Source organism: Panthera tigris, chromosome D2 (assembly GCF_018350195.1).
Source record: "Panthera tigris isolate Pti1 chromosome D2, P.tigris_Pti1_mat1.1, whole genome shotgun sequence".
NCBI lineage: Eukaryota > Metazoa > Chordata > Mammalia > Carnivora > Felidae > Panthera > Panthera tigris.
Window position 1 is genome coordinate 1476596 of NC_056670.1, and position 23383 is coordinate 1499978.

At 42.6% G+C, this 23383-nt stretch overlaps 1 protein-coding gene across 1 annotated transcript in view; it reads left to right on the forward strand.

The window, feature by feature from the left end:
* Positions 1–226: 226 nt before the first annotated feature.
* The window catches only part of LOC122232050 (basic proline-rich protein-like), a 192098-nt gene continuing 168941 nt past the window's right edge, over positions 227–23383 (forward strand). The window contains exons 1-2 of the mRNA XM_042961062.1: positions 227–559; positions 613–1130. Of these exons, the coding sequence (XP_042816996.1) occupies positions 227–559; positions 613–1130 (851 nt within the window). The remainder of the gene's footprint in view (positions 560–612; positions 1131–23383) is intronic.

Genomic DNA, 23383 nt, shown 5'->3' on the forward strand with positions numbered 1-23383 from the left:
TTAATATTTTTACAAAGTAGTATTTAAATACCTTCTGCACCAAATAGTGGCGTATAACACATGAAACGGGTACATACATCTATTTTTAATAAACTTGCACAGCAATTATTAAAGGAAATCTCATGAAACCATAGAAGACATTTACTTGCACTGATCACAGATCATTCAAAATGTAAGTTTAATAATAAATCCGCTTAAAAGCCATAGGAAAAAAAAAATTAAAGAAATGTCTTTACAACTGACCGATGGTTCTGGAAGAGGTACAGGGGTGCCTCTGGCCTTAAACAAAGAAAAATGCAGGAAACAGGAGCTGAGGGCGTCTGGGCAGGGACACGGGAGCTGGACAACCCATGACATCCTCCAGGGACACACCCGCTGCGGGGGCGCCAGGCGGCGGGGGGCCTGCCCCACGTGGGCGCACCGAGGGCGGCTGGGCGCTCAGGAGAGCCGCGTGTGGTCGGGTGTGTGGCGTCAGTGCGGGTCCCCGTGGGGACAGGGAGGGGGCGGGCAGGGACCGAGCGCCAGGGCGCCGGCCGATGGCGACGCGGGGCCTGAAGCGGTGTGGGGGCCACACTTCCAAACGACGCCCCCTTTGTTCTCGCGGCCTCCGAGTCTGGCGCGGACCACGTGGGCCGCAGGGGGTCCTGGGAGCAGAGACGGGCCGGGCGGAAGCCGGGAGCTGCCAGGCCCGTCCCGCGCGGGCTCCTCGCGCTCGCCCACGGAGTCCTCCTCGTCCCGAAGGCTTGGTGCCCGCCGCAGGCACCTGCAGGGCCCGGAAAAGTGCGGGGGCGCCGCCCTAGGGCAGAGCTGAGGGGCCCGGGGCAGAGGTGGGCTGTTCCTCGCCCCCCGCCCCCCCTGCCCGTCGCCGGGGCCCCGCCGGGTCCACTGCCCTGCAAGGCCGCGCCGTCCGAGTGTGCCGTCGTCCCGTCGCCCCTGGGGCCAGGTGTGCCTCCCTGCGGCTGCGTCGTGTCTGGGGCTCGTCCCCACGACCACGGCTGCCTGTTCGTTCCACCAGCCTCGAAGGACAAGCTCAAGGCTCTGCCCTCTGCCCTGCGAATGCGCTGGCTCCCGGAGCTCTCGGCTCCTGCTTCCGGAAACCCTCTCCGGGGCCAGCCCCCAGCCTGGTTCAGGTGAGTGCAGATGGGGGTTTTCCCCCCCGCGCAAGGCAGACGGGGCCCATGTGACACCTGCAGGGCATACCACGTGACTTGGGGTGTGTGCGGTGGGAAGGGATGGTCCAGGACTCGCTGAGCGTCCGGTGGGAAGCGGAGGACAACGGGAGGTGGCGTATCGGAAGCAAGGCAGAGATCGGAAAAATCAGTGGGCTGGTCTCTTGGAGTGTCCCGGACTCCTGCTCGGGAAAAGGTTTCGGGGCTGCGTTACACAGAGTGAGAACCCAAAAGGAGCCTGGCCGCCTCCTTGAGTCGGAGAAGCAGAGGAGTTCCAGGAGTCAAGGCAGCTAGAATTTGCGACACGGTAGAACAGGGAAGGAAGGTGCGCCGAGAACCCTGGTGATTTGCCAAGGGGTTTTCTAAAGTCTTTAGCTGAGGACTGATCCGTGCAGGTGTTTCGATGAACTGCCAGTGCGAGGCTAAACGGCAAAGAAAGGAACAGGACATACCCGTATATCACATCCGTCAGAGTGCAAAGACCTAATGCATGGCGTAACTATGTAGTGGAATGAATTGAGTCCTTCAGAAAGTTATGCTGAAGCCTTAACCCCTGATACCTGTGCGTGTAACCTTCTTTGGATCTAGGGTCAATGCAAATATGGGACATAAGTAAGGAAGAGGTCATACCGGAGCACAGGGGTTTCTGAATTCAGTATGACAGGTGTCCTTAGGAGACACACAGACACACAAAGGGAGGAGAATGTCATGTGAGGACAGAGACACCACTGACGGGAAAAAGCCATGTGCCAGTGGAGGAAACAGTTGGGGTCAGGCAGCTACAAGCCTAAGGATTGCCATTGATCGTCAAAAGCCAGGAGAGAGATAATGGCCCTTATGATGCCTGAATTTTTACTTTTATCTCCCAGAAGAGTAAAAGAATAAGTTTCTGCTGTTTTAAGTCACCCACGATGTGGTAGTTTTTATGGAACCCCTAGGAGAGTAATATATATCGGTAGAGTCCTTAGAAAAATAGCAGATTGGCCATTGACTAAAGACTGTTCTGGATCCACACTGATCAAGTTTTGTCCACACTAATCAAGGTTAAGGTTAAAAACAAAAATTGAAAAGGTCAAAGTAATTCTACACAACTTTCTCAGAACAGAATCCAAATCAAATTATAGAACTATAAAAAGGAAAAAAATCCCACACACTTAAAATTTAAAAAAAATGTTATCTGGTCAAACATTTTCAGGCATACAAGAAATTGAAAAATATAACTCATAACCAGGAGAAAGATCAGTCAGAACTAGAAGGGACTCAGCTGATAAAACTTTTAAATAAGGACATTAAGTTTCTTTTTATAAACATACTTCAAATATTCAAGAAGGTAGAGAAAAGCATTAAGTATGATTGAGAACTCACACGTATAAAAACAACCCAACCCAAACTGCTAGAAATGAAAAGTGCACTACTCTTAATGAAAATACATTGTAGGGGATTAAAAGCAGATTAAACAATTTAAATTAAAAAAAGAAGTTTAGGGAACTTGAAGATACACCGTTAGAAACTAAACCACAATGAAACACAGAGGTGTGCCTGGGTGGCTCAGTTGGCTCAGCGTGGGACTCATAATTTCAGCTCAGGTCATGATCCCAGGGTTGTGAGATTAATCCCTCTGCGTTGTGTTCCGCACTGGGTGTGGGGCCTGCCTGGGATTCTCTCTCTCCCTCTTTCTCTGCCCGCCTCCCCCCCAAAATAACAAAAAAAATAATAGAAAGCCAAAATGAAAACTGAAAAGATACCAGAAGAGACAGCATCAATGAGCTGCAGGAACATAGCACATGGTCTGATATCTGTGTGGTTAGCTTCTGAGGGGCTGAAGGAAAAGCATTGGAAGAAATAGCACTCACAGATTTGTGTACTTTTATGAAGACCGTAAACCCACAAATCCAAAATGCTGAAAGAAGCCCTGAAAAAAGAAGCATGGAGAATGTCACACCGATGCGTGTTACCATCAATTTGTTGAAAACCAGTGATGACGAAGAAAAATTTTTGAAGAGGAAACATTACAGCTAAAGAATGACATTGGATTTGTCAGAAGCAGTGCAGCTACAAGACAATGAATTTATATCTTTCAAGTACTGAAAGAAAAGAGTAGTGTCATTTTCCTTTTTTTTTAAATGAATACAGATTGGTGCTTAGTTAATTCATAAATAGAAATGTAGAAAGGATTTACCGGTAGATCAACACCAAATGAAATTCAGACAGAAGGAAGATGATACCAGGTGAAAATTCGGATCTATGCAAATGAAGGAAACAACAAACATACGGCAGTTATAAGCGTTTCATTTTCATAATTTTAATTGTTTTAGAATAGTTTGATGTTTAACTTACATGGAATGTCAATACATTGTGGCCACATAAATGACGTGGATGTAAAATATTACAAAGGGCGAGAAGGAAATGCACTATCATGTTTCTTGCGCTTTGTATAAGGTAATATAACATTATCTGAAGGTTCACAATGATGGATTCAACTGTGTGATGACCACAATAAGTGAACACAGAAACACAGAGGTATAGCTAACAAGCCAGTAATGCAGATAAAATGGAATCATAAAAATTCAGTGATTCAAAAAAGGCATGGTTGCATTTACATAAGATTATAGAAAAGCTAGGCTAATCTATACTGATGAAAGGCAGATTGGTGCTCTCCTGAGGTTAGAGTGCTAAGGCCGGGAGGAACCAGAGGTTGGACTACAAAAGAGAACAAGGAAAACCTGGGGGTGCTGGATATGTTTAGCTTATTGATTATGGCAGTGACTTCCTGGGTATTTAGGTATGTTAAGAGTGCTCAGGTTCACTTTTTTTTAATGTTTATTTTTGAGAGAGAGCATGAGCGGGGGAGGGGCAGAGAGAGAGGGAGACACAGAATCCGAAGCAAGCTCCAGGCTCTGAGCTGTCAGCACAGAGCCGGATGCAGGGTTTGAATCCACGAACCACGAGATTACGACCTGAGCCGAAGTCGGACACTTAACCGACTGAGTCACCCAGGTGTTCTTCAGAGTGTTCACTTTTAATAAATGTGATTTATGTTACGTCAATTGTACCATAATAGAGGTGCTAAAAATAATTTTAGATTAGCATAAGTTGGAAAACATGTAAACAGAACAAAAGGAAAACAAAATAAGTAATAGAAAATAGAAGACAGCAATCTGGTAAATTTAAATCCCATGATAAATATACTTACATAAAATATAAATTGATTAAATATTCATATTAAAATATTGTTCACATTGGGTAAAACAAGATCCAAACATGTACTGTTTACAACCGATGCATTTTAAAAAATATTGCAGAGGGAAATGAAAGGGCAAAGGGTGGGAAAAGATAAGCCAGCTAATAGCAGGAAGAAAGCAATAGTGTTTATATTAGGATCAACCAGTGTACATTTCACAGCAAGGGAGAAAAAGCTTCATTTTATAATGATAAGTGGGTTAATTCTGCAAGAGAACCTAGTAGCATAACTTAGTACGCAGCTAATCATGGAGATTCAAAATGTGTAAGATAGAAAGCGATGGAACTGGAAAAAAAATGGCTAACTCCCAAACTAAATTCACAAACCTCTCTCAACTTAAAAAACACGTTGATGGCTAATCAGAAATAATAATGATGGAAAATATGCTCAGGTGTGATAACCTTGTAGTTACAGAAAACTCCAGCCTATAGCAGCATTATGCGAATTCTTTGCTACTATACTCAGAAAAGATACTGCAAGGGGACATACTCTAGGCCATAGACCAAGGGGCAGTGTATCAAAAGAATTAAATCATACCATATATATTCTCTGATCCTAGTGGAATTAAATTAGAAATCAGTAACAAAAAGAAAACTGGGAAAATCCTTAAATGTTAGGAGACGAAACAATTTCATTCTAAATAAACCGTGATAAAATGTTGATAATGAAAATTTAAAAATATTCATAACAAAGAAAATTAAAGGCAAACACTCAAATTTGTGGGAGATGCTCATCCGTAGTAATAAATGCTTATGACGTAAGAGAGACTCAACTCAACAATTTAAGCTTCTGCTTTAATAGTCCAGGAAAAAGCTAAGGAAACTGAAACTTGCAGTAATGCTAGTATCCATCAGATGGTGATTGCTACTCCACAATAGGAAGGAATAATGTACTGATACGTGCAACAAAATAGAGGTATGCCTAAGCAATGTGATGAGAGAAGGAATCCGGATAGAAGTCACCGAATGCGGTTTGATTCCATTTATGTAAATTCTAGAAAGGGCAAAATTGAAGTGCTAGAAGCAAGAGCCAGAAATTAGGCAAGGGAAGGCCTTTTTCTTCATGCCATGATTGGACGGAAACAAATAACATGTTTTCAGTTCTGCCTTTACTCCGCTATGGTAAGTCCTAATTTCACCTTTGACACTTTAAGGGAGATGAACGAATAGTTGACAGTTTTAAGCAAGATGGTGTAAGATGTCATTCCAAAATGGATGCTGTTATGATACTATTTAAATATTTTTGGACCTCTTGCATCATGGTTACCTGATGGTTTAAGAACTGAGAAATGAGGCATACTAACACTGTCCAATAATGTAAGCAAATTTCTAAAAAAAACAAAACCAAACCACAGAAACTGAAAATCAAAAGGTTAATATAAAGTATAAATAAGAAGGAAAAATAACACGAAATGTCAATTGGATATAAGAATCGTATAAAAGCCATGAAGCAATCAGAGCCCATGAACACTTACCATATGTGCTTGCATTGCTTAGTGGCAAGGTAAAGAAAATGAAGGCTTTTTAGTCTGGAAAGCAGAAAAGCTGTTAACCTTCTGCAGATTGAATCTCATGCAACAGTTTTTAGATATTCTCGTACAGCGGAAACCGTAGGAAAGAAAACGTGCTATTGAAATTCTCATTGCTATGAATGGTTATCACTGGTACGGATCAATGTGAATATTTGAGGAGGGAAAGCACGAAGATTTGCAACTCGGCTAAATATATCTGCCAGATAATCAAAAGCAGTGAACAGTGTTGACAATGGCATTTCTCAAATGTTAGATTATTAAACTAAAAATGTTAAAAAATTGAGGAGCGTATCATTTTCTGAAATGGACTGATCCCCTGGAATCTCTTGATAAAAAGAGAAAATGGCTTACCTCCTGGAGACCTATATACACATCTTCATTCTGTCCTCCTGTTAGAGGCTTCCTTTAAAACGTGCTTACCCATTAGGGGTGAAACAAGCACCGGATTTCCTGTACAGGAAAACAGATTTTGGGAGAGAGGAAGTGCAAACAAAGGCACTTCCAACCAAACAAAAAGGCAGAGTAAAACTGAACTGACCCACATATTTCAAGGATGCTGGAGATGTAGGTGTGGAAGTAGGCATTTGGGGGGAAGATTTCTAACACAGGACTTAATTGTTCAACTGCTGAGTATTTTGATCTGCCGAACCTTCGATACATAATTACTGACAGAGCCGTTGCATGGTATTGAGTCCTTGAAAATAAATATGCCGTTTAGTGCCCAGACTAATTTCTGTTTGCTGTATAATGATGCAGTTAAAGGGAATAATGTGCGTCAGTAACCAATGAGATTGTGATAACATGAGAGAGAAAATCGTTAAAGTCAATTACTGTAATAACGTCATTGTGAACGCTAGATTGCCTGAAAATGACTGACGGGCGCCCGAAGGCACAGAGAAGTTCTTTACGTCCGGGGCCAGGTGGTCTTTTCCGAACCGAAGCTCAGAGGCATTGGGAGAGTTGCTCTGGGCAGAAAATAAGGACTGATTTTAAGATCTAGGTGAACAGATCTTGGTCATGTAAATTAATGACTTGTTCTACAAACTGCTGTCCACCTGTTTTCTGACCAGAATGTCCATTTTCCGTGGAGAACTAATACCTGCTCCTTTGAGTGCTAATTCCCAAGCTAGCTCAAATACGGAAATTGTATGTTATCCTTATGTGAGCTTAGGGTATGTTTTCTAGGACTGCCTTTATAAAGTGCCCCAAAACGAGTGCTTAAAACAACAGAATTTTTTGTCTCACAGTTGTGGACGCTTGAAGTCTGAGATGAAAGTGTGGGCAGGGTCCTGCTCCCTCCGAAAGCTGTAGGCGAGAATGCTTTGCCTCTTTCCGGCCTCTGGTGGTTTTCTGGAAATCCTTGATCTTTCTTGGCTTGCAGATGCAGCCCTTCAGTTTCTGTCTCGTTGTCACATGGTTTCCCCTCGTGTGCATTTCTGTGTTTCTCCTGTCATGAGGATGCCAGTCGTGTTGGGTTAGGAGGCCACGTACTCCAGTAGGACCTCATCTTAATTTAGGTGATTACACGGGCAACTACCTTGTTGCCAAGTCAGGCCGCATTATGAGGAACTGGGGTTTGGGGCATCGACGCACTTTTGTGAGGACATACGACCCGGAACAGCTTCTGTAGTCATTCACAGCATTTTTCACGGACCCTTAGACAACAGCCTGCACGTAGCATTAGCTTCTGTGCTCCGTGAAGTTTGGAATTACTTACTCATTTTCGTGTCGCTGGCTTCGGCATAGTGTCTGACGTGGCGAAAGCTTGCGGTCTGTGTGGCTGTGTGCATGTAGGACCTAAGTGTTACGGCCCCTGACTTCATCTTGTATTAGTGCCTCCGTGTCTCCCGGGGCCTCACACACGTGATCGTAAATACAAGTGCGTAGCGGGTTGCCCCGCACACAGTAAGCACCCGGTAAATGACCAGACCAGCAGGGTTATACCTCCACACTCGTTTGCTCTTCAGCCCCGTCCAGGCCCAGACCCCCACTCCAGTCGTGCGGCCGGTTTGCCTTGTGGTGGACAGCCTCGCATCTCAGCGTGAGACGACAGTAGGTGCAACTAAACGTGAAGAACAAGGGTGTATTCTTGTAACAGAATTAGGAAAAATTCGTAATGAGCTGGGTGCCTTTCATTTCTGTATTTTACATCATTTTGAGGCTCGTCCTCTGAGAAAGCCTTTTTTATTATTATTGAAGTATAGTCGAGCACAAACCGGACGTTCACAAAACGTCGTTTCCCTAGATATCCTGTCTGCTGGCTGTTACCCTCCTACAGCGTACCAGGAGATGCCTGCGCCTCTGTGGTTCTTTTTATGATAAATGTAAATGTAAACTACCACACGGGAATCAAGTCGTAAAACTTGATTTAAAGGGCGGGATAAAAACGAAGACGTCAGAGGGTTCCATGTCAGCTAACCCTTGAAATCCGAGGACACACGTGAGGCCGTGGGGTTTCAGAGTGGCAGCACAAAGGCACGGAAGTTCGGGGTGTACTTCGGGACTCGTGAGCGAGCACGAGGGACCAAGTGTGGGGTTGGCCAGGCAGAGTCTGGGGGGATGCCTCTGCTGAAGGTGATAGAGGCCACGTTCCGCGATGCCAGCCGCCATACTGAGACATCCTTGAACGTCTCACAGCCTCCCGAGATCTGATTTTAGAAACAGAACTTGTGGGAAGAGTTGGTTTCGGTGCGATGAGGATGTTTGCAGGGCTGCCGTATAGCGCATCGATACGTAGGGCCAGAGCCAAAATAGTGACGGTGGAGATGAAAACCAAATGGCGAGAATTTAGAGTCACTTCCTACGTAGCGTCAGTAGAACGCAGTTTTAGCTTTGTGTGTATAGGTGTTTAACAGCAATAAAGTAAATTAAAAGGGGCTAGAGCCAAAATCTGGTTTATAGTTATTAACATCATCAGTCTGACCTCTGGCAAATACTGACGAGTCTGTACCTTTCTTGGAGATTTCCAGTGCATTTTGACATATTAATGGTTCTGAGAATTCCTTCAAGGGAAAACACATTGGTTAACTGCTTCAGTCCAGAATGTTCCAAATTATTTTGTTTATGGGGCCCTTTTTTGTGTAAAAGTATTTCATGTAAAAATGTTTGCTGCACGTTGATAAAGCACACAAATTTTCTGTATAGCTATAAATGGTACTTCATACATAGCTCTAGTATGAACGTATTCTGAGTTGAAGAAAAGACTGTTGGTACAGTTCTGTCCTGTTAGCGTAGAATTAAAACGAATGAAGTTATGTCAAATACTACTGTAAATGAGTATTTGTGATTGAAACCTTGTTTCGCCTTTATTAAAATGATAAAAATAACATAGAATTCTTACTCTTTAAGTACAGTTGTCACCTAAAAATAAAAATTGATTGCCTTATCACAATCTGCGAAGCAACCCCAGATCGTATACTTACCGTGCCTTAGGACTTCTGTTTGTTAATAGTAGCGTGGCATCTTCTGGTAACACAGACTCATTTTCCCCATATTACATATATTAACGGCTTTTATCAGTTTTTGAATTAAAAAGATGCTCCCTCAAGCAAAGCTCTTGAAATTGAAAGACTCATTTAAATATGTCCATTCTATTATTGATTTTGTAAAATTAGAGATTGTGTTACATTGCCGGCATAGCAGTTACCTGCCAGGTTTCGTGTAAATTATTAAAGCAATGACATTTGATAAACGTAGGAAGAAAATGAGAAATAATTGCAGCCATTGTACTGTAAAAATTCAGTCTGTTTATATTCCCAAAAATCTTTTCTAACTTTAAGGTTGTCTTCTCGGCTACTTTTTCCCCCTTTCTCCAGTACTTCACTGCTTCGGATCATAGGGTTTTGCACAAAATGCAGGTGTGATAATTGTTCAAATTCTCACAGTGTTGGGAAAGGACAACTCATGGTTTAGTGTGGTAAAAAGTGAGCCATTTTTTATATGCTTATTTACCTCTGGTCATCATTAAACTAGGTGAGTCTCACTTGATCACCTCCTGATATTCCTGCCAAAGGGTCACATAACATTTGTCACTTGTCCCTTGTTCTCTGCAAGTTCTGTAGATTGTAGTCATGAGGAAGGGGAATCTGTGTCACTCCTTGCCCTGTGTTCTGTATACAAGTAACCCGTAGTTATTTCATACTTTTATTAATAGAAAATACATTGCCTTGGGCTAAATTATAAGTAGGGTACAAAGGTATCAGATGACAGATAGAATCTTACCTAATAGATATCTGACTCTGTTTATAGTCAGAAGTTATTTTTAAAGCACTGCTGTTCCTGCCTCCCTCTCTCCCTCCTTTCCTTCCTGCCTTTGTCTTTTAAACACATAAGCAAATGTTTTTGTGAGCACGTGATAAAATAGTATTAAGTAATAGTAAATGTAAATTTATTAATATATAAATGTATTCATGTATTTTGCTTGGGTATGATTTATGCGTTTATATAATTTAAATGTAGCTATAAATTTACATTACATATAAATATGTAAAATAAGAAGAAGAATTTTCGTACTCTTTCTCAAGCGAAATGGCAGCGGTGTCCAGGGTGTCGTAAGTTTACGGGCTTGGTGCGGTGGTACCACTTCCGGAAAGACACCTGTTTGGTAGGGCTGCCTAAAGAGAACACCGCAGACCTTGTGGCTTCAGCAGTGGAAATTTGTGTTCCTTACAGTTCTGGAGGCTAAGTGTCGTCAGGTTCGGTTTCTTCTGAGGCTTCTGTCCTTGGATCGAAGGTGTCTGCCTTCCCACGTGTCCTCACGTGGATTTTCCTCTGTGTACATGCATCCCCGGTGTCTCTTCTTTACGTTTCCAAATTTCTTCTTCTTGTAAAGATACCAGTCAGATCAGTTTAGGTCTCTCACCTAGTTAAGGCCTCATTGCAACTTCATCACCTCTTTAAAGGCCCGGTCTCCAAATACGCTCATATTCAGAGACACTGGGCTTTAGGGCTCTGATATAGGAATTTTGAGGGGACAGAATTCAGTCCATAATCCAACTCTAGCAAAATATCAGACAAGTTTAGTCAATTTTATGTAAATCAAATTTATGGCATCATTATTACTGTTTAAAGACTCGATTACTTTTAGAGCGGCGTAAGGTTGACATAGCAAATTTGCAAGGAAGATACAATGGTCTCTCATAGGCTGAGCCCCTACACGTGCCCAGCCTACCCCATTATCACCATGTCCCACCAGAATGGTACATTTATTACAATTCATGAAGGGACAGCAACACATGGGCACTCAAGTCCATAGTTTGTATTAAGTAAGGTTCACTCTCGGTATCATTCTGTTTGGAAAAATGTGTAATGTCATGTATCTGTCATTATGGTGTCATGCAGAGTATTTTCACAGCCTAAAAATCTCTTGTGCTCTGCTTATTTATCACTCTTAATCTCCCCCACTCTTTGGTAAACACTGACCTTTTTTTTTTATTTAATGTTTTACATTTATTATTTTTGAGAGACAGAGTGTGAGCGGGGGAAGGACAGAGAGAATCTGAAGCAGGCTCCAGGCTCTGAGCCGTCAGCACAGAGCCCGATGTGGGGCTCGAACTCACATCCGTGAGATCACGCTCTGAGCTGAAGTCAGAGGCTTGACTGACTGAGCCACCCAGGCGCGTCAACACTGACCTTTTTATTGTCTCCAGTTGTCCTCTTCCAGATTGTCATACAGTGGGTTGCCTTTTCGGATTGGCTTGTTTCCCTTAGCGACATGCATTTAAAGTCCTTCCATCCTTTTGCCTGTCTTGATAGCTCATCCTGTCTTAGCACTGAGTAATATTTCACTGTCTGGAGGGACCACAGTTTGCGCACCCTCCACCTGCCGAAGGACATCTTGGTTGCTTCAAGTGTTGGCAGTTAAGAATAATGCAGATTTTTATGTGGACATGAATTTTCAACTCCTTTAGAAAAATGCCAAGGAGAATGATTGCTGTATCACGTGGTAAGAGCATGTTTAGTTTTGCTAGAAGCAGGTGAACACTCTGTCTTCCAAAGTGGCTGCACCATTTTGCATTCCCGTCAGCAGTGAACGGGAGTCCCTGTTGCTTCACATCCTCACCGGCATTTGCTGCTGCCAGTGTTCGATGATTGCGCCATTGTGATCGGTGTGTAAGTGCTATCTCGTTGCTTTAATTTGCATTTCCCTGATGACATATGATGTGGAACACCTGTTTATATGCTCATATGACATCTTTGTATCTTCTTCGGCGAGGTGTCTGTTACGATCTTTTGCCTGTCTTTTAACTTGTTTTTTTTTTCTTTCCTCTTTCCTTATTGTTGTTTTAAGAGTTCTTTGTATTTTTTGGAAAACGGTCCTTTGTCAGATGTGTTCTTTTCAAATATTTTCTCCCAGTCTATGTCTTGTTGTTTCATTTTCTTGAAATTGTCTTTTACAGCGCGGAACTTTTTAATGAAATCTCGCCTACCAATTATTTCCTTCATGGGTCATGCCTTTGGTGTTGTATCTAAAAAGTCATTGTCGTGTCTAAAATCATCTAGGTTTTCTCCTATCTTCCAGGACTGTTATAGTTTTACATTCTACATTTAGAGATGTACTCCATTTTGAATACATTTTTGTGAAAGAAGTTAAGCCTTTTTCTAGATTCTTTTTGCTTGTTTGTTTGCATGTGGATGTCCACCTGTTCAGTACCATTTGCTGAAAAGTCCATCTTTGCTGAGTTTTCTTGCCTCTGCTCCTTTGTCAAAGGTCATTTGACTATATTTATTAATGTGTATTTCTGGGCTTTCTGTTCACTTGTGTTGATGTATTTGTTCTATAGCCAGTACCACACTGTCTTGCTTACTGCAGCCTTTTGGTAAGATGAACTCAGATACAGCATCAGTCTTATCCTTCAGTATTGTGTTGGCTATTCTGGGTCTTTTACCTCTCTGTGTAACCTTTAGAATCGGTTTGTCCTTCTCTACAAAATAACTTGCTAGACTTATTTCATTTAGCATGAGTGAAAGACAGATACCATATGTTTTCACTCATACGTGGATCTCGAGAAACTTAACAGCAGACCATAGGGGAATGGAAGGGGAAAAAAACAGTTTCAAACAGAGAGGGAGGCAAACCAGAAGAGACTCTTAAATACAGAGAACAAACTAAGGGTTGATGGTGGGGGCGGGGGAAGAGGGGAAAACAGGTGATGGGCATTGAGGTGGGCACTTGTTGGGATGAGCACTGGGTGTTGTATGTAAGCGATGAATCACAGGAATCTACCCCCAAAAGCAAGAGCTCTATGTTAGCTAACTTGACAATACATTATATTAAAATAAATTTAAAAAATAAAAACTTAATAAAAGGGGAGACATTGCTTGTCCCCATGAGAATGGAAAAAAAATAACTTGCTAGAATTTTGGTTCTATTGCATTGACTCTATAGATCAAGTTGGGAAGAGAATTGACATCTTGACAATACTGACTCTTCCTGTTCATGAACATAGAATATCTCTTCCTTCATTTGGTTCTTTGATTTCATCCATCAGAGTTTTGTAGTTTTCCTCATAAAGGTCTTGTACCTATGTTGCTAGATTTATACCTAAGGATTTCACTTTATGGTGCTAATGTAAATGATGCTGCGTTTTTAATTTCAAATTCCACTTGTTAATTTCTGACACGTAGCAAAGGGATTAACTGTTGTATATCTGACTGGAATCCTGCCACCTGCTATATTGCGCAATAGCTCCAATATCGTGAGGGCCTCTCTGTGACTGAGTTCCTAGGAGCTTTAATGTTGTCCACCCTGAACTCCAGCAGTCTGCTGGTTAGAGTTCGGGTTTGTCTACTCTGGCACTAGTTCCCTGGATGGTTTCTGGTCATGAGTCTCTGCTCCAATAATCTTACCTTGACTGTATGTAGTCACCTCTCTTTCTCTAGTCTTGGGGGAATAGTTTGCCTGTTCCTGCCCTCTCCTAGAGATCTGAAATAGTTGTTGATTTTCCATCTGTTTGGCTTCTGATTCCTTGTTAGCTAATCGAGCTCCTTACATGAGGAACTGGAAACTGGAAGTTGCAGTATTATTTTTTAAGGTAGAAACTTGAAAACAAACCGAATGCCTAAAAATAGATGATAGTTAACAAAAATTCTGGTACGGCCATATAAATTTAATGTCAGTCACTAAAACAAGGTTTAGAAAGTAATTATATGAGAGCATGATATTTTATCAAATGAAATTAGCCACTTTCAAAAATGTGTATTTAACGTATTTCCAGCTTTGTGCCACAAATGCAAATGGATAAATATGTCAAGAAAAGAGATCATTTAAAATTATCATTTCTGGTTGGGATGGTTATGAACACATTTTAAGTTTTTTCTATATATTTTTCTACCATTTTCAAACATTATACCATTTAAAATGAAAATATACTTTAAAATATAAGTTTCATTTCATGAAATTCAAGTTTTAAATTAGCTGAAATTTCTCAAAAAAATTCTGTATGCTCAAATAAAAAAATAGTATTACAAAAGACTATCAGACAGTTCCATAAAATAGTGGTTAGTCCTTCAAAATTGAATTTACTTAGTTGCTGTGTTAAAGTAGAAACAGAAATAGTTCAATATGAAAAAATAGAATTCAGCTGATACCTATAGACAAATTAAAAATTTCTGTGTGCCAAAGCTATGTTTGAAAGTTCTGGTCATTGCATGTGCATACCTTTTTATCTTTATACCACATCTCTTTTAAGCAGTAACAAATGCAGTGTTGAAGGTTCTAGAGAAAGAACACCAGAGAACAGGATGGTCAGTTAACAAGTGAGACTGTTGTTATCTTCTGGCAGTTAGTAGAAATCATATTACAGTCTTATAGTCTCTTACATAAATTAGTCTTCGTTTGATCATGAAGAAATGGAAGAATAGAGGTGTGAGGCAGGGGATAGTATAGAGGTAGTCAACATCTCTTGGCTCTCAGACATGGTTTAAGAATAAATCCCAGTAGGGTGCCTGGGTGGCTCAGTCTGTTGAGCATCCGACTTCGGCTCAGGTCATGATCTCACGGTTCATGAGTTTGAGCCCACGTTGGACTCTGCACTGACAGTGCTGAGCCTTCAGGTTCTTGGGTCTCCCTCTCTCCCTGCCCCCTACTTGCGTTCTCTCTTGTTCTCTCTCAAAAAGAAATAAACATTGAAAACAACAATCATTTATCTGGGTTAAATGATAAATGTCCTGTGGGTCTGGGTTTATTACGAAAGGCCGGGGAGGGGGAGAGGATGATTAGGCCAGAGATTTGTGAATCTTTTTACATAAGGGTATCAGAACTATCCTAATTCTTCAAACCGTTAAGTCAAAAATTGTATTTTTTTTACATTGGAATTGGATAATGCTTCAATTGTGGTCACTGGTGAAGAGAAGGGCAAAGCTTAGATGAACAAACTTGACTTTAGTTTGTAGACTCTCTTTTATTTTACTATAGTATCTTTCTTGCTGTTGATCCTGGAATAATGATAAAAGTAATGATTTCCTTACTAGAGCAACCACACAGGATTTATGAGTCATAAATATACAGAGTGACCAGAGAGTGTGAAAACATAGATTATATTCTTTTATGTTTTTACAAAGTGAAGCTTTTTCTGGACTGTAGTTTGCATATTTACCCTTTTTCTCTGAATTGATGGACGCACTGTCGTGATATTCTTAAACAAATAAAAGGACCTCATGAACAATGGGAAGGAGAATCAATCCCTTGCATCAATGGGACCCCTGCCCATTAAGCTTAAAATCAAGCTCTCTATTGAAAGATAGAGGATTCTAGAAATGCTTTGGAAATTTCTCTTCGTGTAGTACTGCCTGATATTGCTATTGATTTTCTAAAAAAGAACTTTAGAAACCCAAAGCGCTTGGAGTAGAGTTCCCAGGTTTCCTGAGCCTGTGAAGGAGTTCTTTTTGTGCTTTTCAGCTGAAGCTTGAAATGATAGCAGGTTAACGTCCGGTTCTAGCCTTACAGCCTTGCAGAGGGGCCTTGACGTTCCTCTGCCAACGTGAGGAGGAGCAGCAGCCTACGCGGTGGTCCTCAGTGTTCCCGGGACCTGGTCACCGCCCGACAGACGCCCAAGACGGGCGTCTCTGCCGGGCTTCTGACCGCAGTCCCTTGGGTAACAAGACCGACAGCGAGAATAATCGGACGGACGAGGGTCTGCGCGGTTGCTAGTTTTCTTCACAGTGGGCGTGTGCGGTCAGTGCAAGAAACAGTACGCCTGTGTCACATCCACGACGTTCTCAGGGAAGTAGGGTCAGCAGTTTTTATTGACAACGTGTGCTCACGGCACCTGCTCGTGGCGTCCTCCTCTGCCGCTCCCAGTTTCCTCACGGACTCCTGTCGGGACACTCGATAAAGGGTGGGGTTGGATCCCACCTATGATTGGTCGAGAATTACTGTTTGACTAAGTGACCTGATAGTTATCCCATTATGTATCATTAACTTGGGCAAGAGACACTTAATCCAGGAAAATTCTGCTTATTTTGATCTTGAGGCCATAAGTGTGTAACGTAACTTAGTTTTATCTGCCAATACCCAGTGGAAATTTTTCTTCTTTATTGTGCTAACTTGAATACCTCAACCAGATATTTAAAATATGCTCAAATACGTCTGTTTTTCTTACGCCTTCCAAAGGCTTCTTACCAAATAAAATTGTAATGAATCCTACTACGTGAATATAAATGTATTTCATCATATATTACTATTACTTTATCATTCCTCGAAGTAATTGCCTTATTTATGCTTGTAATGTCCCATCAGAACCATCCTCAGGCCAAATTGAGATGCAGGGAAGTGTTTGTCATTGGAGAGCATTTGGCATTTTGTCAGCTTTGTATATCCTTTCCTCTGCTTTCTTTTGACTGAGTCAAACTAAAAATATCTTCTTTCTACAGAAATCCTATTAAAAGGTACCATTAACATGTCTCATTTTCCCCAATCTAGATCAACGTGCACTCCCTTTATTCTGCCACACCGCGTTGGCTCTGAATATTATACTGTCAGTTTTGTTCTCTGATTTTCAGTTTCAGCTAGTTTTCAGTTGGTTTATTAAAGCAAATTTAAAGTCTAAGGTGATGGTGACTAGCTCACTCATATCTTAATTCCTTCAGGCTCTCTGTACATGTTTCCTTGGGATAGCTGAAGAGACTTTTAACTCCCAAACTGAGAACCTGAATGATGTAAGTTGAAACCATGAACTCCAACAGAATGATTATCTTGCTTATCATGGGCATCATTTCCATTCTTTCCCTAGCATAATGTTAGGAATATCCTATCCAGTATGTTCTGTGTCTTCTGATGCTGCACCTTGCTGTGACAGTTTCTCAGCATTTCTTTGTTTTTTATCACCTTGAAAGCTTTGAGGACTATCGGTTAGGTATTTGGTAGAATGTCTGATATTTTTTCACGACTAGAATAGAGTTGTGTTTCAGAGAGGAAGAAAATAGAGATAGTGTCGTTTTCATCACATTATATCAAAGGTACCTACTCTCAGTATGACCGATCACTGTTGATGTAACCTTGACATGTGGCTCACGTAACATTGGTCAGGTTTCTCTGCCGTATGGTGATCCTATCCTCTCTCCTCTTCGGAAGGACATCGCTATGCACAGCCCACGCTCTGGAAGTGCGAAGTCGTGCTCTGTCTTTTGGGAGCCGTGTATCTTCATAAGTTATTTGGAGATGTTCTCTGTTGGAGATTTTTTTTTACCTGTTTTTTAATGCCCCCTTTTTATGAAAACGTTTAAGTTCTCTGTTAGCAAATTTCAGTATATAATACAGTGTTATAAACTATAGCACCGTGTTATATATGAGTTTCTCAGACTTCATTCAGCTTGTAACTGAGAGTTTGTATTCTTACCAACCCCTCCCTGTGTTCCTCACCACACATAAGGGATACCATGAAGTATTTGTCTTTCTCTGTCTGGCTTATTTCACTCATCTTACTGCTCTCCATTCTCACCTTTGTTCTCACAAACGACAGGATATCGTCCTTCTTTGAAGCTGAATTGTATTCCATTGCGTGTTTCTACCACAGATTTAGATTCATTCATCTGTTCACAGACACCTAGATTATTTCCATACCGTGCGTATTGTGAGTAACTCTGCAGGGAACATGAGGGTGCAGAGAATTCTCCAAAGTGATGACTTCATTCCCTTTGGACATATCCCCAGAGTTGGGATTCCTGGCACATGTGGTAGTTCTATTTTTACTTTTTTGAGGAACGCTCGTGTTTTCCGCACTGGCTGCGCTAGTTTACGTTCTCACCAGTGGTGCACAAGGGTTCTCTTTCCTCCACATCTCTGCTGGCATTTGTTGTTGCTTCTGATGATAGCCATTCTAAACAGTGTGAAATGATGTCTCATTGTGGTAGGAGATTCCCCTTTTCCCCGGTTTATTTATCTACCCAAGAATTTGTTGATACCAGTGTGGACTCGTGGATACTTCTGTTATGTGTCAGGTTATAATCCAGTGCTACTTCATTTTGTTGTTCAGATTGTTCCAGCCTTGACGGTAGGGGGCTCTTTGTGCCTCAGAGCCCATTTGACATGCCCTCATCAGTGTGGGGGTTATGGGATGCTGTTTGAGCCCTTCGTGTATTTCCTGCCCAGCTCTGGAATCGGCCATTTCCCCCAGGGCTCCTGGTTCCTTTTATTGGAGAATTGCACTCGAAGCCAAGAACTGGGTACTGGGCGTGCCCGTTGTTTCTGGGGTGGCATCGCTTCTGGTTCCTGTAAGATGACAGAGCGAGAAAATGCATGCAGTGTGTTAGCCAATGAACACACAGGTATCTGTATGTATTTTTATGTGTGACTGTACCTATGTAAAGCTAAATATGAGTTCACGCGAATGCTTCCGATTCTGATCCATCCACTACGACGATGCTTCTTAGCCTTCTGCACGTGCTTCCTTGTGCCTCCCCCCTCCAGTAATGTGGATGTTTGCTCCTCTATTTTCATTCATACGTAGTTGTTAGGTTGCAGTGTCTGCTTATAGTGATAATAGCATGGCTACCCACATCTCTGTGGGAAAGAGCTTCCTCCAGATACGAAGTAAAACATGGAGGAATGTGTTTGGATCTTGCTAAACACGCCAGCTTGTCAAGCAGTCTTCATTGCTCGCAGGTAGTCGTTACGTTAAGGGACATGCGGTTGCCCGTGTGGCGAGACATTTGTGAGCAGGCAAGCCACATGACGGCTTAGCGATGGCCGGGGGTGGGCACGCCTGGATGTGCCCCTTTACTGCAAGTCCGTCCCATGGTCTGTCTGATGTGCGGGAACGTAAATTGGGGGTGTGTTGAGACCTTCTCGCAGGATGAAAACAAACAGGCATCCTTACTGTTACCTGGAGATGCTGGATTTTAACAGAGCACGCAGGTGTTTGTTTTCTGTTTCGTTTTTCTTGTTTAATCATTCTTCTGACCTTTCTTAGAGATTTGTGGGTTGCATATGCCAACTTTCAGTAGGATAAAGTAATAGTTCATAAAGCTGGTGATAGATTTACGGAAAGAGAAAAATATTTTGTCCGGTCATGTCAGTGTGAGAAGAACGATGGTTTCAGGTACTTTTGAAAACGGGCCGGATGCAAGACACAATTCTGTGGTGCTGGAAGATGTCAGGAAGCTCGTGTGGAAAATATAAAGGCCTCTGACTCCTCACTTGTGGCCCCCCTCATGCTCCCCACTGCTTACCTTCCCTTAGGGGGTGGCTCTGCACTTTATGGACGAATCGCCTTCTCCTCATTTAAATGTTTGTGCTTGGGCTGATGGCGTCGAAGAGCACGTGGAAGCGATTTGTGTGTCTTTGGAAGTTACACCGAGTTGGACGTGTTTCTTTCCCTTTGGTGTTTGATGGGATCGCAGCCTAGGATTTTGGTGATTTCTGTCCCGTGTGCTGTTGACGGGCCTCCGTGTCACGAGTGTTGTGTGTCTTCCTCCGAGTAAGACGGACAGTTCCTCTTCTTCTAGGTTGCTGTGATGCATTTTTCATGCTGAAGCCTTTTTCTTTCACCTAAATGTTATTGTAATGAGGTGGGTTCTCGAATTCTCTAAGCCCCTGGCATCCCCGCCCCCGCCCCGCCAGCGCAGGAAGAGGCAGAGAAGATGAGCCTGTTTGCTTTTGTCCTTTAAACAGAAGAGCCGGATCGGACCCTTGCCCGGCCACGTGGCGGTTTCCAGCTTAAGGCGTTTCGTGGAATGTTCCTCTAGGTTTCCCGTGGAGTGTTGGTCCCTGGACTTGCCCGGGTTCACCCCTCTTGGCGGCTGCTGGTTAGGCTTCTGGGCAGCTCTGATTCCATGAGCAGGAACAGCCTCTGGTAGCAAATACTCAGCCCAGCCTTCAGCGTCTCTGCTGGGAGCCCCTCCTCTTCAGTGTTTCTTCTCGAAGCAGCTGCTCGGTGAGAGCTCTCAAGGGGCCTATTTCTGGGGAACCACGTCTAATTTATTTCTTAAAAAAAAAAAAACACATTTCCTCATGTGTGCGTTTGTGTGCATGTTCATGCACTGATGTGTGTGGCACTAAGACACTGATTTGTTTAAACTTATCTATTACTCCTCCAAATTCTCAAACAAACACTCACTGTAAAAATCAGAGATTTTTGGAGGACAGTATTAACTAATTTTAGAGCATGGAGGTCATGTGACTTCAGGGAATGAGAGTGCGAACATCACTGCAAGAGGCCAGAATTGTAAAATAGCACCGGGGTCAGTTTTTACTTTCAAGAAAACAGAATATTCATTTCAGGGTCCAGCGTGTCAGAGGTGTATCTGTGGGACATGATTTTAACACCGTCCTGTGATGTCCTTAGAGTTAAGGAGTAAAGTGAAATTGTTTCTAGAACTGAGGTCCTCTGCTTCAGCTACTGATGCAGACCACTGTTCTGTGAGAAAATGCCCTGTGCTTACCAGTGTTGAGTGCGAGGGACTCAAAAAATGTGTGAGATGACATTTCTACTTTCAACGACTGTGTTACATAGTTGTAAACATTGGCCACATACCTAAAGGGGAAAAAAATTGCTGCCGTTCTTTTTATCCATACAAATCAAGTCCCAAGTCCTGTGATTATGTCTCCACAGAAACACTGGCTTGACAGGGCCCATGTTTTGCAGGCCGGAAACAACCAGTGTGATTTTGGGTAGCCGACTCACAGTCGCACACTCAGTAGGGGGAGGTCTCGGCCCTTGGCCCCCTGAGGAAGAGTTCCCCTCCGCCAGTTCGGCACACTTGATGTCCAGTCTTTTTCCTCCGAGCGATCTTCCGCCACCGGCCCCCTCCCTCTGTCCACCTTTGCTGCGTGTCGAGTTGAGCCCAGTTCTCTACTGAACTCTCACCCCTGCCGCAGTAGCTCACTGCAGTCTGTCTGATTTTTAGTAAGCGTCTGCTGCAGAATTTCCCCTTCACACGGTCCTTTCAAACCCGTTTAGGGTGATTTTCCCACACAGCCCCTCCTGATGGATTGGCGGTCTTTCCCGGTTTTCCCCGGCACGTTCTTCGTAACCTAGGTGCGGATCCCTCGGAAGCCCATCCGGCAGAACTTCAGCAAGCCCTCTGCTCCCCGCTCTCCCTCCCCTGGACTGCCTGTGCTCCTGGCACCGTGACTGCGGCCAGAACAGCGAACTTAACCCTCCACCCGCACACTGGCTGTGCCCGTGAGCACGTCGTGGACAGTGCCCACAGCATCTTCCCGACGTCTGGAGTTCCTTCAGCCTCCACCTGGCACCCTTTGCTTTCAGCTCTCTCTCGGTCTAGATTATAGTCTCTTATTCTCTATCTCCTACGGACAAGCTACTTCAAAGGCACACTTAAGTTACGTGCACAAATGAAGCTATACGTCATTAATCATAAACAAAAAAATAAAACAAATTAAAGAATGAGAGATGTGTTAAATAATGTGGGTCAACCTAGAGCATTTACACCCGAGAACATAACTATAATTTTAAATCCAGCGTAACTACTAAGAACACGCTAGCTACTTTATGTACAGACACTTGGAGAAGAGGAAACTGCACCAGTGCTGGGGGAAAAAACCTGGCTGTGCTAGATGTGCTTTTTTTTTTTTCTCTTTCTTTTTCTTTTTTTGTCTTTTTAGGCTTCACACCTAGCGTGGAGCCCAATGTGGGTCTTGAACTCATGACCGTGAGATCAAGACCCGAGCCCAGACCGAGAGTCAGAAGCATAACCAGCTGGACTACCCAGGCGCCCATGGCTGTGTTAGATGACTGAAAGATAGTGTAGAATATTGGTCTTTAGAGTAGGAATTTTTGTAAGTGTTTTTGAGAATAATTTTGGCATATGCAAAAATTACATTTTCAAAATCGATTTAGAACATGACCCCCACAGAAGATATGATGTTATAAGTAAATTATCCCCTACCTAGCCACAGAAGATTTTGAACTAAATTGGTTATTCCCCCCGGTTTTGACATACTTCTCCCCAGGTCCTACAAATGTATTAATCCTTTTCTCTGTTCACTGCTGCTCAAAGTCAGGTGGCCCTCTTAAGGGCTCGTCTCAGATTCACAGTAGGAATATAACTATCCTTGTATTGTCTCAGATTTTGTGACTGACTTTTTATACTATTGGTTCTCAATCTGGGTTGATTTGGCCACCCAGAAGGCATTTGGAAATGTCTGCAGGTACTTTTGGCTGTCAGAACAGGGTTGGGGTATGGATGTGGGCATCTAGTAGGTAGAGGCCAGAGATGCTGCTATCCTATAATGTACTGGAGAGCCCACCACAGTAAAGAATTACCTGGCCCAAAATGTCAGTTGTGCTGAAGTTGAGAAAACATGGTTTTAATGGAAGATTTGTTTCCCCAGGGGAACTGTAAGCTTTTGAAAGATGAAGTTAGTAGTAGAAATACTATTGTATTTCCTTTGGGAACCATTTATTGTACCAATAGCTATATATCAAGGCCTTCCTCTCTATTGGGCAGTTTACTAAGTGCCAAGCACAAAATTGTATATAGTCTAGTGATGTGAGCAAAAGATCTGTAAATTCTAGTTGAATTAAGGCCTATGCATTACTTTATACTCTATACATAGTTCAAGGCATGGCCTCAAAAAATGACGATTTAGATTCGTGAGTTTTTTCAAGATTAATGGAAGAGACAATCTAATGTGTATGGCACGCAGAATGTCAATGGGAAAGAAACTTTGTGATAAATATATTGAGGGTAGCTATAGGGTGTTGTGATTACAGTCAGGTGTTGATTCTGATTCTTGATATCAAACACATATTATCTATTTCTAGCGTATTTCGGTAGACAATCGATTCTGACCCTTGCCTGAATAAATGAATCTTGCAGTAATGATGTGGCAGAAGTTTCATGTATTTTGGGAAAAAATTCGTGAGTATTCCAGTCGGTGACTTGGAATACCCCAAACTGCTTGCTCTTTGGGCAAACTCTGTTGGAGCGCGTCATTTCATATCTTTGAGTTTATCAGGTAGCTCCGTCTTAGTGTACAAA